Source organism: Lutzomyia longipalpis, chromosome 4, assembly GCF_024334085.1.
Source record: "Lutzomyia longipalpis isolate SR_M1_2022 chromosome 4, ASM2433408v1".
In the NCBI taxonomy this organism is placed as follows: Eukaryota; Metazoa; Arthropoda; class Insecta; order Diptera; family Psychodidae; genus Lutzomyia; species Lutzomyia longipalpis.
The window spans coordinates 15,493,916-15,509,705 of NC_074710.1; the positions used below are offsets into that span (position 1 = coordinate 15,493,916).

At 32.5% G+C, this 15,790-nt stretch overlaps 1 protein-coding gene across 4 annotated transcripts in view; it reads left to right on the plus strand.

Annotated features, from left to right (window-relative positions):
- Positions 1-15,790, plus strand: part of LOC129795190 (cytochrome b5 reductase 4) — a 64,772-nt gene that overhangs the window by 25,745 nt on the left and 23,237 nt on the right. Inside the window, exon 2 of one of the 4 annotated variants that reach the window (XM_055836271.1) lies at positions 10,067-10,546. The exons of the other annotated variants lie outside the window; for them this stretch is intronic. Coding sequence (XP_055692246.1) covers positions 10,303-10,546 — 244 coding nt within the window. The 5' untranslated portion in view covers positions 10,067-10,302. The remainder of the gene's footprint in view (positions 1-10,066; positions 10,547-15,790) is intronic. 4 annotated transcript variants of the gene reach the window in all.

Here is a 15,790-nt window from a genome sequence, read left to right on the forward strand (position 1 = left end):
CATCTGAAGCATTTTTTCAACTCGTTGAAAAGGAGATACAATTTTGTGCTTTGTGGTTGTTTTCTCTGGAAAAAATTATTATTTTTCAATAAATTCCGAGAGTTTTGGATTAAAAATAAAATTACATGAAGTTTATTCTTCCCAAAAAGCTTGCCAGCAAAAAGAATTAATATTTAATGTGCGTTGGTTTTATTTGCAAGATTAATGAAGTTATGTGCGCGCTATACTTTAATTAAAATCTCCGAACCACACCGAATGTCATGAAATGTTCATTTAATATTTTTGATGGGGGAGGGTATATTAATTGAAAATAAATAGGGGGTGTTTATTTTCACGTTTATGTAAAATTTATTGAGTTTAAATTTTTAGCACGTGAATTGAGCAATAAAAAACAGTCCTGGTGGTTTATTTCCGAAAGTTGTGATTAAAATTTAAAAGTAAAGTTTGTGATGTAATTATGAACTTTAATTAATCTTTATTTATTTTTAAAATTTCTAAAACTGCCAGAATTTATTGATATTAATCCTGCAAGATATCCTTCTAATTTTGACTTTATAATTATTCTTGTAAAAAAAAATTAAAACAAAATTCTTTTAATTTAGCTCAGACACATCTAAAAAAATTATTATTGTGTGATCCTTTTAATAATTTTCTTTTAATTTCGACGCCCTTTCCTGCTCTTTATTGCATAAATTAACAATCAAGCCATAGCTAAACTTTGAGAATATTAAACTACACAAAATTCAAAAACGAACGTATTTATGGAAGGGATAATAAATTAATTCTTATATCCAATTTCTGAGAGAAAAGTGATCTAAAAGAGTGAGAGAAAAGGGGGCGGAGAACTTTCACAAATTATTGTATTAATTAGTATATCCCTTCTACATAAGAAGCTTTTGCTTTTTGGGGAAGGAGAAAAGAAAATTAATTGCAATCTCCAACTAATTCTGTAACACATGATATTTATTGCACAATTTTCTCTACGTGATTTTGGTACATACTGTAATTAATTGTTCGTGGAGTTTATTGAGTTGTGTGCCCTAAATGAATTCATTTTGCCAAAGATTTATTATGTGTTTGGAATCTTATTTAGAGAAGAAATTTGTTAAACCTTTCATCTTTTATGGTTATCGTTTTGACAATGAACGAATACTTTAGATAAATTCTTTTGATTTTTTGTGTCACTAAAGGGTTGTTTTTCATAGGGGGTTTATTTAAAAAAAAATATTCTGATTTTTAGAAATATTCGGATGTATTGTCATAGAAATAAAAATATTAGTTTTTAGCCTTTAAATTGCGCAGATTGAGAAGCAGAAGCCTAACAAATATTTAAATCAAGCCTTAAAAAGAACTAAATTCAAACCGAATAGTAATTTCACCCCTAATCATGCTAAATTCAAGCCTAAAAAGGATTAAATTCAAGCATAAAAATATATTTTAGTCCTACAAAGGAAGAGTTTGAGGAACGAAAACTTAAAAAAAAATTAATTAAGGCCTAGAAAGAATAAAATGTGGTAAATTCAACCCAAAACTTGCTTAATTCAAGTCTAAAATTATTTGGTTTTCAACCTTGAAAAATGCACTCTTGAATCTCAAAAAGCTAAAATTGTAGCCTAAAAAGTAATTAATTCAAACATAAAAGAAGTAAAAACAAAAAAAAATTTAAAGCTGATAAATACTATTTGGTTTTCAGTCCCAAAATAGCTCAGATTGAGGAACAAAACTTAAATAAAAATTTTAGCTGTGTTTCTTTCAGACACAGCTTTTGTGTACCGAGCAAAATCGAAAGTCGTCAGATCGGGCTCAAACTTGGGATGAGCACGAATTAGGGTCCCCACATTCCAAAAAACGTATGCGCCAAAAAATTTTTTTGTCCGGCCGGCCGGCCGTCCGGCCGGCCGGAGTATAACGCTAAATTGCGCGAAAACGGTAATAGATAGAGACTTGCGCTAAACGGCAAAGTTTAAATATCGACCGGAAGACATCCGATTATGAGGTCAAATCCATCCCCCCGCCCCCCCGTCCGCCATTTTGAATAACCTCAAAATTTTGTTTTGCTAATATCTCAGCCCCTATTATAGCTAAAAATCTGAAATTTTGATATGTTGTAGGGGCCATCAAGACCTTTCCAACGATACCTCATTTTCGAAAATCGTTCAAGCCGTTCAGCCAATATGGCCGCCACAATTTTTCATCGAAAATCGACCATAACTCGAAAACGGCTTGACCGATTTTGATCAACCCGGGCTCAAATGAAAGCTCTCAACAAACCCTACAACTCTCTAGAACATCCGAAGTCTCAAAAGTGACCGCTAGGGGGCCAAAAATCAAAAACGAAATTTTCGATTAGTTTTCGATGAATATCTCGAAAACGGCGACATAAATTTTCTTAATTTTTTGATATGTTATAGCTGACCATATTATCTAGCTCCATGCCAAAAATGAAGAAAATCTATGGATCTGTTCTCGAGATATAGCCCTCCAAAGTTGGCATGTCATATCTCGAGTTCTACAAGTCCGATTTCGATCAACTCAAGCGCAAATGAAAGGTTTCGTGAAACCTTACAAATGTCTAGAACATTGCAACTTCGAGAAAAGACCGCAAGAGGCGCTAAACTCGAAAACAAAGTTTTCGAAAATTTCGAACTCGAATTTTTCGAAAATGGCGACATAAATTTTTCTCATTTTTCGATATGTTATAGCTGACCTCAAGACCTTTCAAACAAAAAAAATTTATGAAAATCTATGGATCCGTTCTCGAGATATGGCCTTCGAAAGATTTCTTAGGGAATGACTTTTATACTTTTCCCGACTTTGCGCGTATTTAAAGTAATTCGCGTTCTACTTTGCTCTCACAAAATTGGTACACTGAAAGAAACACAGCTCTCGTAAGCTTGGTCAGCTTACCAGTACATTTTAAGCCTAAAAAGAGGACTAAATTCAAAGTGAAAAGTAATAAATTCAAACCAAAAATTTCTAAATACGATTTTGGATTTTTCCGGTTTTCAGTTGTTAGATTTTTAGCAAAAGATGTTCATGTGAAGTCAAATATTAAAATCTTCTGAAATAATCGCATGGTTCGCCTAAAACATAAAAAATATTAGCCAGATAAACACCCTTTGTTGTCTTTGAAGTTAAATAGCTTTGAAAGTCTGTTAGGATTTCTCAGAGCTTTTATTTAAGTCAAAATTGATGAAAATCCAATGAGTAAAATCAGAGTTATTGCTGATTTTCATTCCAAAGTTTTGACAAAACTTCTTTAAAGCCTATCAAAATACATAAAAGATAAATATCAAGTATTTCGGTATAAGTCTAGGATGCTATAAAGAGGAATTATTCCGCCAAAAGAGGATTGAAAAAAACAAAGATTTTCAACCAAAAAGAAAAATCAAAATAAAAAAATATATTTTCCTAATTCAGAACTTTGTTATTGTGAGAGATAATGGTAAAAGTAAATTTTCATTTACTCCCACACATCGCCTGAATGTAGACTAAATTGACAGAGTAAACTTCTGTATGCATGTATATGACACAAATGTATTCCATTTGAAAATTCAATTAGAAATGGAGGAAATTGAGTTTGAATTGCTAATTTGCAAATTAACGATGGAATTAATATGTGAGCTCAACTCTACTTGCAAATTGATGCAGGAAAGTACATCATCATGTTGTAAAAAAATGTGCTACAAAATGCAACGAATGCAAACTACCATCAATTTCCTGTGAGAGAAGCAACTTTCTATTCAACCCAGCTCTGTATAATTTAGGGGGTGGAATAATATTCGTTTTTTTTTCATACTTTACTTACCCTTGTAGAATCCATTTGTCTTGTAATTTTCGCGCAGAGGGCACAATGAATATTTTATGTAATTTACAATTTTTACAAGGAAATGGAGACAAATAGAAAATCCCCTTAGAGCCCTTGTCGCACAACCCTATTTTACCTTTCTGTCCATTTTATTTTGTTTAATTTCCGTGTGTTCGGGGAAATGGAAAAATTGCATGACATTTGCACATTGAATGGAATGAATTTGTCAAAAAAATAAAATAATTCTCTTGATTGGTTTTTTCGGTTTTGTTTAATTTTATTTTATACCATCTCTTTTGGACAGACCTTGGCAATTAAACATCATTCTCTTCCATTTTTTTGTTTGCATTTAAATAAAAAAAAACTACCTGTACACAGTATATAAATTGCAAGTAATCAATCAATATAAAAAGAGAGAATAGGGGAGGGCGGGGCTATTTGTGTCAATTTGGATAAATTCATATCTGCAGGACTCCCACGGGGCAAGAAATTTTCCTCGATAGGTCATTCTCATAGGAAATTTCCTTCCCTACAACTTTGTCTCAGACCGCTTTTCTTTATCTCTACGGGAAATATGAGTTTTCGAGCTTTTCCTAAACCCTTCCGCTTCTGACTTTTTTAAGAATCCGTCGACAAATATTGTCACCGACGGGGGTAATTAAGTCGGTGGAATTTTCCGACATTTCTAAAGATTTTCCACCTGAGAGATTAGTTGTAGCTACTAACCGAACTCCTCACTTGTTCATCCACGGCAAGGAATTTCACTTTTCTATCCACTAAAACACAGAATTTTGGAATTTTCTCAACCCCTACATTTTGCAACAAAAAGGTTAGAAAACATGTCAATATTTTGACGTTCCATATGATTTACATTGGTGACAATATTAGCCCCATTCGACATGTGTTGATTTGAATAAATGTGCAAAAAAATCATTAAAAGTTAGTGAAAAATACACCTTGGCAACGTTTTCTGCATTGACCTAGCATGTGGAAAAGACGGTGAGATTGGAAAATCGCTAAAAGAAAAGTGTCGGAAAATGAGTTTTTCTCAACACGCAAAACGTATTTTTGGAGGCCTTAAAATTTGTTTATTTTTTTATTCCTAAACTATTCATCGGATAATCTCCAAACTACAGTCAACTATTGAGGGTAGATAAGACTTCTTATCCTAATTTTTTCAGGTGCTTCCGATTAATAACTTGGGAGAAATCGCGATTTGAAAATTCCAGACTGTCACAAATAGCCCCGCTCTCCCCTATATCTTTCCAATTGATGTCCCGCTATCAATGTTTTTTTTTTCCACGTAACATCTCTCTGTTTTATATTTTTCCACTTAGCCATTGGATATTTTCACATGCCCGGAGAGGTGAAAAAAAAAAGAATTTGAAAGAGACACAGTGAAATGTTATTTTATCATATCTTTTTGCTCTTCTTCCTGACACAAACGCACACAAGAAAAAAAGAAACATTTCATTCCACTTGAGCTTTTCACTGGGCAAAGAGCTTTTTTGACACGTCAATGATGTTTGAAATGCCTCCCGAATAGGGTAGAGATAAAAAAAACATTGGATATGCCTCTTTCCCCTCTTTTATGCCTCTCTCACTTCCCCATATAAGTGGTATGATAAACAGAATAACTTTTATGGCAAAATATTGTCGTTAATCTACAAAGAAAATATCCCTAAAAATATATAAATAAAAGAGCTTTTCAATACAAAAAGATAGACTGGAAATTATTAGGAGCGATAGTTTATTTATAGAGATGCTAATTTGTGATGTAATTTTAGTATATAGAAGGATGTTTTATATTTAGAACATTGCGCCAGAAATCCAATATTTTGTCCTATTTCTCTCTTTCCTCCAAAGAGTTGGATGCAAAGTTCTCACATTTGTGACATTTATAGTGAAAACAGAAACCTAATGTTTCTCTTCCAACGAATTAAAATAGATTGAGAAAGGAGGCTATTCATTTTTTTAGGGTTGTTATTTATTTAAATTTGATTTGGTTTTAAGAATGTCAAATAAATTTTAAAGCTTTCCATTGCGATTGGTTGAAAAGAAAAACAAGAAAAGGATTTTTCTGAATATTTCTAAGCGTCTAAACTGCGCCTCTTTGCATAACGTAAAGCATATGCTTCATTGCTCTAAAAATTCGTAAACTATCTGTTAAGTAAAAAAAACTTTAGATGAAATATTTTTAAATTTACAAAAAAGTTTCTAAGTTTTAAGCCTTTAAAATAATCAAGATCTTTTTCTTTTAATTTTTTTTTAGGTTATAATAATTATTTTACGTTTAATTTACCTTAAAGGAAAGAGAAAAAATATAGACTTTTTTTTTCAATAAAACAGAATTGAAAAAGAAATGAAAAAAAGGAATGCCTATATCTGTCTAAATTACACCCCTATTAATTACATAAAGCATAAGCTTCATACCTCTAATTAGATAGAAAAATGTTAAAGACTAAAAGCTTAAATTTTTGGGTTTAAGGTCTTCAATTTCTTAATGGAAATTAATTATTTAATTTTAAAAGTTCTAACTTCAGATTTTATTAATTAGAAATGTAAATAAATAAGTATAATGCATTGCTTCATTGTCCAATAATCAGCTAAACTAATCATAATAAATTACCCTAAAAACCAATAAGTTTTCATGAGAAAAGAAAATGAAAAAGTCGAGTTTAAAAGCATACAAAAAAGTTGCAAAGCTTTCAAGCTTTTGCTTTTACCTACCTTTAAAAAAAAGTAAATTAATGAAAAATGACACAATCCACGTAAAAACAATTTAAAACTCAATGAAAATGTACTGGTAAGCTGACCAAGCTTACGAGAGCTGTGTTTCTTTCAGTGTACCAATTTTGTGAGAGCAAACTAGAACGCAAATTCATTTAAATACGCGCAAAGTCGGGAAAAGTTGAAAAGTCATCCCGCAAGAAATCTTTAAAACGCCATATCTCGGGAACGGCTCCATAGATTTTCGAGTTTGAGCTATCGTTGGAAAGGTCTTAACCTCAACTATAATATATTAAAATATGAAGTCAATCGATAATAGCATTTTCGAAATATTCGAGTTCGAAATTTTCGAAAATTTTTATTTTGACTTTAGCGCCTCTCGCGGTCATTTTTCGAAGTTGCAATGTTCTAGACATTTGTAGAGCTTCACGAAACCTTTCATTTGCGCTTGAGTTGATTAAAATCGGACTTGTAGAACCTGAGATATGACATGCCAACTTTGGAAGGCTATATCTCGAGAACGGCGACATAGATTTTCTTCATTTTTGGCATGGAGCTAGATAATATAGTCAGCTATAACATATCAAAAAATGAAGCAAATCGATAATGGCGTTTTCGAGATATTAATCGAAAACTCATCGAAAATTTTGTTTTTGAATTTTGGCCCCCTAGCGGTCACTTTTGAAACTTCGGATGTTTTGGAGAGTTGTAGGGTTTGTTGAGATCTTTCATTTGACCCCGGGTTGATCGAAATCGGTCAAGCCGTTTTCGAGTTATGGTCGATTTTCGATGAAAAATTGTGGCAGCCATATTGGCTAAACGGCTTGACCGATTTTCGAAAATGAGGTATCGTTGGAAAGCTCTTGATGGCCCCTACAACATATCAAAATTTCAGACCTCTAGCTATAATAGCGGCTGAGATATAGCGAAAACAAAATTTTGAGGTTATTCAAAATGGTGGTCGGGGGGGTGGGGGGGTGGATTTGACCTCATAATCGGATTTCTTCAGGTCGATATTTAAACTTTGCCGTTTACCGCAAGTCTCTATCTATCACCGTTCTCTTGCAATTTAAGTTTATAATCCGGCCGGCCGGACGGACGGACGGCCGGCCGGAAAAAAATTTTTTTGGCGCATACGTTTTTTGGAATGTGGGGACCCTAATTCGTGCTCATCCCAAGTTTGAGCCCGATCTGACGACTTTCGATTTTGCTCGGTACACAAAAGCTGTGTCTGAAAGAAACACAGCTAAAAAATTAAAATAGGAAGTATAATTAAAACTCTAAATGAGCTCCCTGAAGCTTACAAAAAGAACTCTATTCATCGCAATGTAAGAGCTTAAACTAAAAGCATTTTCTGCTAAATATAATGCAAATTGTATGCGTTGTATGCCATTCTCATTGAGTACAAAACAACGATAACTTTTTAATCAACCCCCACACACACGACAAAGTGGATGAAAATTTATAGTTTCTCTTTGCTTGATGAAATAATCACACTTGAGTGGTTTTTCCGCTCCAAAAGAGCCAAAACATATTTTAGACGTAGAAAATGAAAGAAGAAGAAGAGAATCGAGAAAGGCATTAAACATAAAATTTAAAATTCTAATATGTAGAAAATGCATACATACATATGTATGTGTGTACTTTACCCCGAGGGAGCTTTTCCTATTCTATACCCTTTTTGGGAAAGCTCAATAGTGTGGGAGGAGGTATTCACTGGCAGGCACTACACTCTGCTGGAAATTCATTGAATGGGGGGCAAACGAGGTCAATTTTAATGATCACCCTTAACAGGATACGTGGGTTAAATTGAACATATTGCAATGGTAAAACCCATTTCTTCATGGTTCACCTATTTCGGGGATAAACTGTGGAGTATCAAAACACTGCTGCTGCAGCTGTGCAAAGCGAACGATGTATTGTGGCGTTCTGTACTGACGATGTCAAGTGAAAATGCAAACAAGAAGTGCCATCGTCGTTGCTATCAAGGGAGTGGGGAAAGGGGGGAGTGTTGTGTGAGGCGTTTATTGTATTAATTCAGTGAAAAGCGTAACATATTGTTTGAGAAGAATATTCCGAAGACTAAAGAAGAAAAAGGTTTATCATCCAGAGCAAAAGCTCTATATCTCGTTATAGAAGGCAAAAACAACAACAACAGCAAATAAAGGAATAGAAAGGAGAAAATGGGATTCGTTAGCAGGGGTACATAGCTCTCTACTATGTAGCATAAATGCACAAAGGAGAGATTTATGAGGAGTGCATTTTGTTTTAAATCCTTTTTTTGATAAATCCGCATCCATTGAGGATGAAGAGCAAAAAGTTTCCCGGAAATTCATTATAAATTTAATAGGTTTCACCTCTTTAAATTCTCCAATTAGTGCAGTAGAAATGGAAAAAAAATTGTTGAAAATAGACTTGAAAAGCCCTCGGAAAAATAATATTAAAAATTCAGACAGATGGGAAAAGTGTGATAACTATTTGTGAAATTTTTTTTGGGGGTGTGAAAAATCGCGATTTCTCGCGTTTCCAGGATGGTTACAGAAATCGGATTTTGGCTAATATTGTTCATTAGACACCCCTTCAACCCCATATATGCGAATTATTTCCCAACTCCCTCGGAAAATTGGGAAAAACTTTATATTTTTATGTTTTTGCCTATTTCTACTACTTCTTTTTACAATTGTGAATTTCCCTTTGAGTTGTGCACCGTAAATGTACTGTACATACAAAATGTAAGATTTTAAATGTACTTTCAGAATCTACCTTGGTTTTCCGGAAATTCGGAACGGAACAAGTGGAAAAACTTGATTTTTCACAGATTTTTCCAAAAAAAAATTATTTTAATATTGTGCATTTTCTTTTGACTTGTGCAGCGAAAATATACATCCATTGTGTAGTATTTTCGTTGTACTTTCAGAAAATATCAGGATTTTCCGGAAAATTGCATTTTTCCAATTAATGTTTACGCTTTTCACATCGGTCTGAATTTTTAATATTATTTTCCCGAGGGCTTTTTAGTGACCATCTTTCGAATTAAATCGGTTTTTTGCTGCACTCATGGGGGGAAATGTAGAAGAAAAGTAATAAGGCATTGAGGAGTTGAAATTTCAATGAAAACTTTAAAGGAGATTATTCTTTTTAAGGTTCTCCTCAAGATATTTTTCTGATTTCGCTGAATGGAAAAAAAGTTTAGCAAAAGCCAAAGAGACTTATTCTGTTTTTTTTTTCATAATTCATTTTCCCCATTTATAGGTGAAGGGAAACAGAAGAAAAATCAATTTTCTTTCATAGAAAATCTTTGTAAAAAAAATAGGGACCTTCATTTTTCGGCTGTGCAGTCGTGTAAAATATTTGTGAATTTATTAAGAAATTTTCTTACGATTTCCCCACTACAAAAAAATTAAATGAAAATCTCCTGAGAAATAAAAACCCATTGACATCATTCAGCAATTCGTTTCTTTTCATTGAAGAAGCAAAAAAAGCAAAACATAATAAATCACGAAAGAGAATAAAAATTTGTCTCCTAAGGATCCACGTGCTGTGTGTGTTGGAGGGAGGCCCTGCACATACAATGGATGAATGGGAAGAAAATTGTGGTTGAGATTGGCCAGTAAGGCACAAGAGCTGTGTCTGCAGTGAGTAAACTCAAAGAGTGGGGTGCGGGGGTGGGTGGAATTTCATGGTGAAGGAGTGTATTAGGTGTGTGTGGAGTGTTGGGATTTTTATTGCGCGACCATCGTTATCTTTTGTGTCCAAACGAAGACATGACATTGTGCGGCTGGTGCTTTGTGTCGAAGCACAAAAGGCACCGGAACAATAGTATCGTGTCATCGCAGCAGAATCAGGATGCCGTCGTCACGACGGAGGTTACAACGGCAAACAATATGCGAAAGGAGCAGGCACCACCATCAGGTGATGGAGGTGCTGCTTCAACGGCAGTGGGCTTAAAAGTTACGCCAGAGGTGACAACGAAAGTAATTAGCAGGGATGATGATGTCGATGACGATGGTATGTTGTTGAGTTTTTTTTCTTCTTTCTTTTTCAATCATCCCCTCCTCCCGCACGCATATTTAATTGATCCCACTCAAAGAGGTTCTTTCACATACAATCCTTCTACATAAATCGGGCAATTCCTCTCTACTAGAATTTATTTTTTTCCTGCGAAAGTATTATTCATTATCTCACAATACGCACTCCCTATGCCCCCGCAAAAAAAAAATCGTTTACCACCCTTTTTGTGAGATTTATGGGAATTTGATGGAGAAGAAAACTGCCAAAGAATATGGGGAAATATTGTGGCAGCAGTGGAGAAAATCAATTCAATTAATTTCTTCGATATTTTGGATCATTTATCATAAATTGGTTGGGCTTCAACCGGATTATTCCGCTTAATTTCTCATTTTGAGTTTTTTTTTTTTACAAAACACAAATGCTTGAGAAGAGCTAAAATTGCGAAAATCTAGAGAGCTTTAGGGTTTCTGTGAGAATTTTTACTTCAAATGCGGTTATTTTTTGAATTTCCAATGCTCAAATATCGAAAAAGCGTTTAAAAGGGTTTAATTCATTCTTATATTCTTGAAAATATCTTTGATTAATTAGGAGGATTGATTGATTTTTATATTTAAGTATTGGAAATTGAGCATTTGAACTTAAAAAAAAAGATAAATTTTCTCTACTTTCTGTCAACTTAATTTATAATTTCCCTGATAAAACTTTTTCATAAATATGTTGTTACATAAATAAATAGGCATTTTTTGGTCTAAATAATATTCTATTATCAGGAGCGCAACCAGGAATTTATTTAAAGTTTTTTTTAACATTTTTTTTAAATTATAACTTTGTTAAAAAAATGAATAAAAGAAGACGACATTTCTTTACAAACGTTTGACAAATTTTTTCTTGTAACGTTTAATTTAATTTTTTTTTCATTTGACGACTTTTCATGTAACGTTTGATTTTTTTTTATTTTGACATTTTTTCTTAAAACGTTTCATTTAAATTGTTTTAGTTTCACAATTTTTCTTTAAACTTTTATTTTTTTTTTTAGTTTGACAACTTTTCTTGTAACGTTTGATTTAAATTTTTTAGTTTGAGAATTTTTTATAAACATATTGACGTTTGTGTCACGTCTGACACTTCTTTTCTAATTTTTGACAATTGTACTCTATTGTTTGACTTTTCTTTCAAATGTTTGTCAAAATTTTCAAACATTTAATTTCTTTTACAATTCTTGGAAATTTCTTTTCTACATTTTTAAATTCAATTTTTAACACAAATAATTAATTTTAATATCTAAAGAAAAAAAGCTTGAGCTTCCTAAACTTTTAATTTGTGTTTAGGCATCCAAACACCTACCCTGGTTACGTCCCTGACAATTATATATACCTCTATTTGATTCTCTTTCGGTGTGATTTGCAAAAGCTCGCTACCAAACTACCAAAGCTCCTGTTCTATTTTAAGGGTAAATTGCGAGGAAAATTGAGGTTTTTTGTATTATCTTTTGCCAAGAGAAGAACTTATTAAGTAATTTAAATGCCATATTTTGTGTTTATTTACAACACTCTACACATTATCGTGTAAGACACAGAGCTTTTGTATTTATATGATGGAGGAAATAATCCTATTTGCTTGTGATCTTCCTTGGTGTTGTCTTCTACTTAATATCATTTCACATTACAACAGCTCCGCTCTTATACATTCTCCTTAATTAGCAACAAGTCTACCGATGTGTTACAGGATTTGCGTAATTATTCAGAGTTAATGCGCTAATGTGTACGTTGGCTTTTTTTGCATTGTTTAAACCCTCTATTTGTTGTCTATGTGTGTGTATGTACACTTAATGGAAATGCGGGGGTGGTATCGTAATGTTGTACGTATAATAGAAAGTACCTACAAATAGAGAGACAATTACAGCCAATTTTAAATGGAAATGATGCACAGAGATGAAATTTAAATTTATTTTGTAAATGCAGTCAATGTAAAATTTTCCGAAAGGGGGTGGAAAATTGCGTGCTGTACAGCGTACGTTAATGACTATGAGCTTATTTGTACGTATAATTGAAAATTACTCCTATTGTACGTTTCACATCAACATATTAGCAAGGAAAGGTTAAATTCAATTTAGTAACGAATTATTGCCTACCCTCTATATGTATAATTATATTAAATTAAATGTCTTTCAATGTGTGAAACATTTACGTTGATGTTTCATCAATGATTTTTGACAAAGTGCTAATGCTTCATGCATCAAAGAAGCATAAAACAGAAGGATTACGTCATAGAGCACATTTTTGAGCAAAAAGTTTTTAAAACTGTTTAAATAATTTCTTTTAAAAATAATTCCCTTCTCCTTCCTTTTTTCATTCAATAAAAGCAAACTCACACAGATATTTAATGTAATTTCCTTCGGGGGATTTTTTTTTGTATCACATACATATAATTTCCACAACCTATATAATGGGAAAAAATTCTGATGATTCATTTGCTTTTCTTTTATTACAAATCATTAGTCCTTTCACAATTTTGCCGGTGTGTGAAGAATCTTTCCACGAATCTGGGGGTGGTGGTGGTTGGAGCTTCCGGGTGATTTATGAAATTTGTACTCATGTGGCATTCACTCCAATACTATTTCAAGCATTATTCATACGGCGTTGTAGAAATTGAGAAAGAGATTTGGGGGGTTGATGGAAACCAAAATCGAGTAAAACACACATACAGACTCATGAGAAATTGCTTTAAGAATGATGTGGTTATATTTATGTGAGATACAACGCGATTTGTGGTTTTCAACATAAAAGGACTTTATGTACAAAATGAGAGGGAAATAACTCATGATAATTTCGAGCAGGGGCTTGTGAAGAAGTTAAAAAAAATCACTGGACCTAATAGTTTACTGATTTCGACGAGAAATATGATCAAATTCAATTTTTTGTGTAGAAAAGCTTTTTTTTCCATATTCTGTGCATAATGTTCTTTCCTCTTGTTTGGAACACACTGAAAATTTTCAAATTGGATTAATTTTGGATTTAATTTTAATCAAAGAAGGGGAAGATGACTAAAACGTTGAATTGTTCTTCTCAATTTTCACACAATTTGGGTTAGTTTACTGTTTTCATCAAAATTGCAAATTGAGGACGAATTTCTGATAGTTTGAAAACGATATAGGATATCAGGGATATCAAAGGGGAATGTCTTCAAATGGAATCTCCTTCAGTAGTCTTTGAAGTGTGACAAACGATATAAAGACAGAAATCATGGAGAAATAATTCAGATATTTCTCTGAATTGTATGATGCAATTGGCAATCGTAATATAAGTGAAATAATCAGTTAAAAGGACATGAAAAGTTATATTCTAGTTCTAACAAAAAATATTTAATTTTCAAGCTAAGCTTCTATTTTTTTTTTAATTTAAAATCTTCTGTAGAAAATTTCAATAATAATGGAAGAAAATAAATAAATCTTTATTGCTTTCTTTTATAGAAGAAGAGAAAACGATAAGATTGTGTATTTATTTTGCACCACACACACAGATGGGATTGTAATGCAAAATAGCAAATCAATTCTAAAGAAGGAAAAATTCCCTTTGCCTCCGAAGGGACTTTTATTTTGAATTGTAAATTTTATTCAGCTTATAGGAGAGAATTTTATGTTTCACTGTTTCACTCCGTCGTTGTGTTGTTTGTCCCATTTGGGGACTTGAACCAACTCCTCGACCCATTTTTGCAATTTCCCTACACAATACTTCACCTCCATATGTATTTTATGCTGCTACTTTGCAAGGAGCGGAAATTATTCCATTGAAGAGATTTTTCCACCATCGAGGATTTTTTTTTTCTCGAACTGTTATCAAAATACAATCACACGTGCGAAATAATCAATGTCTTTCGTGTTTTTCACACTGGAAAATGTTCTATTTTAATGTGGGAAAATTGTCAAATTGAGACAAGGAGGTACACCACAGACTCCTCTAAATAGAAAGGAAAATCAATATTTTATGCTTTGAAGAGATTTTCGTGAGGAAAACTCTTCGATTTACTTCATGTCTCTACATTCTCATACATCGCTTCAAGGTTTTCCCGAATTTTCCCGTTTTTGCATAATACAAAACATTTCCGGATGGCTCGTAAAACTCTTCTCATATGCTCCTCACATGAAGGAGGAAAAGGAAGAACTTTAAGGGGGAAGGATTTCCGGAATGACAAAGAAGAAAAAGCTTAAATCAATGAAATGCCACTCGCGTTGATAAATGACGGATTCACATTCTTACGTTGACCACACACATTTGTCCACAGAAAATCTATAAATCATCCCTCTGTGGACGCACAACATCATTTATCTCCCTCAAAAGAACACAAAATTGAGCGATTTTTCATACAAAAGAATTTTTCATTAAGAAGTTTGTTTATTCTGTGGAACTATTTTGGAATTTGTTTGATTACATTTTAAATTTGTTTTTATGAATTAAATTTTATTTAAAAAAAATCTAGGATAAAATGGATAAACTGTTAAACGTTAGAATTTGTCTTTAGATAAAATGTCGTTGAGTTATCTATCGATAAACAGCAAAACGTTTGAAAATTAGGGATAAAATGTCAAATGACAAATTTTTTATCAGTACACTGAAAAACGTTAGAAAATACAAATGTCAAACGTTTCTTCATGGATAAACTGTCAAACGTTATAATTATTTTTTAGATAAAACTATGGATAAACGATCAAAATTTTGAGGTACATGGATAATGTGTCATACGTTAGAATAGATAAATTAACTGTCAATCGTTTGAAATTGTAGACTAAAAAAAAGTAAATATGAGAGATAAATAAATAGAAAATCTTTCAACATTGAAACACAAAAAAAACTAAAATTTTTATCAAGAATTCGCTTAAAAGATTAAGAATTTGAAAAATCAAATTTTCTCTGAGCTTCCGGTTCTAAGGTTTAGGTTTATTTTTCCATTTGCACCACACTCCCCTAAATCTCTATAGATAATTCTCAATAAAATATTTTAAATTAAAAAAAAATCATCTTCTTAATTTTTCTTCAATAAATAAGAAAAAAAATCCTTATCAAGTGTTTATTGAGAAAATCCCACAACAATTTATTTAATAAAGATGCTACAACGTAAATAAGTCTGGAGGGGATTTTTATTTTTCATTTTCTTCTACAGTGACGATACATGATTGCGCGGAGAAATTGATAAGGATTCGTAGAATTGTTGTGTAAAAATTTTGCTTTTTATTAATTTATTTTC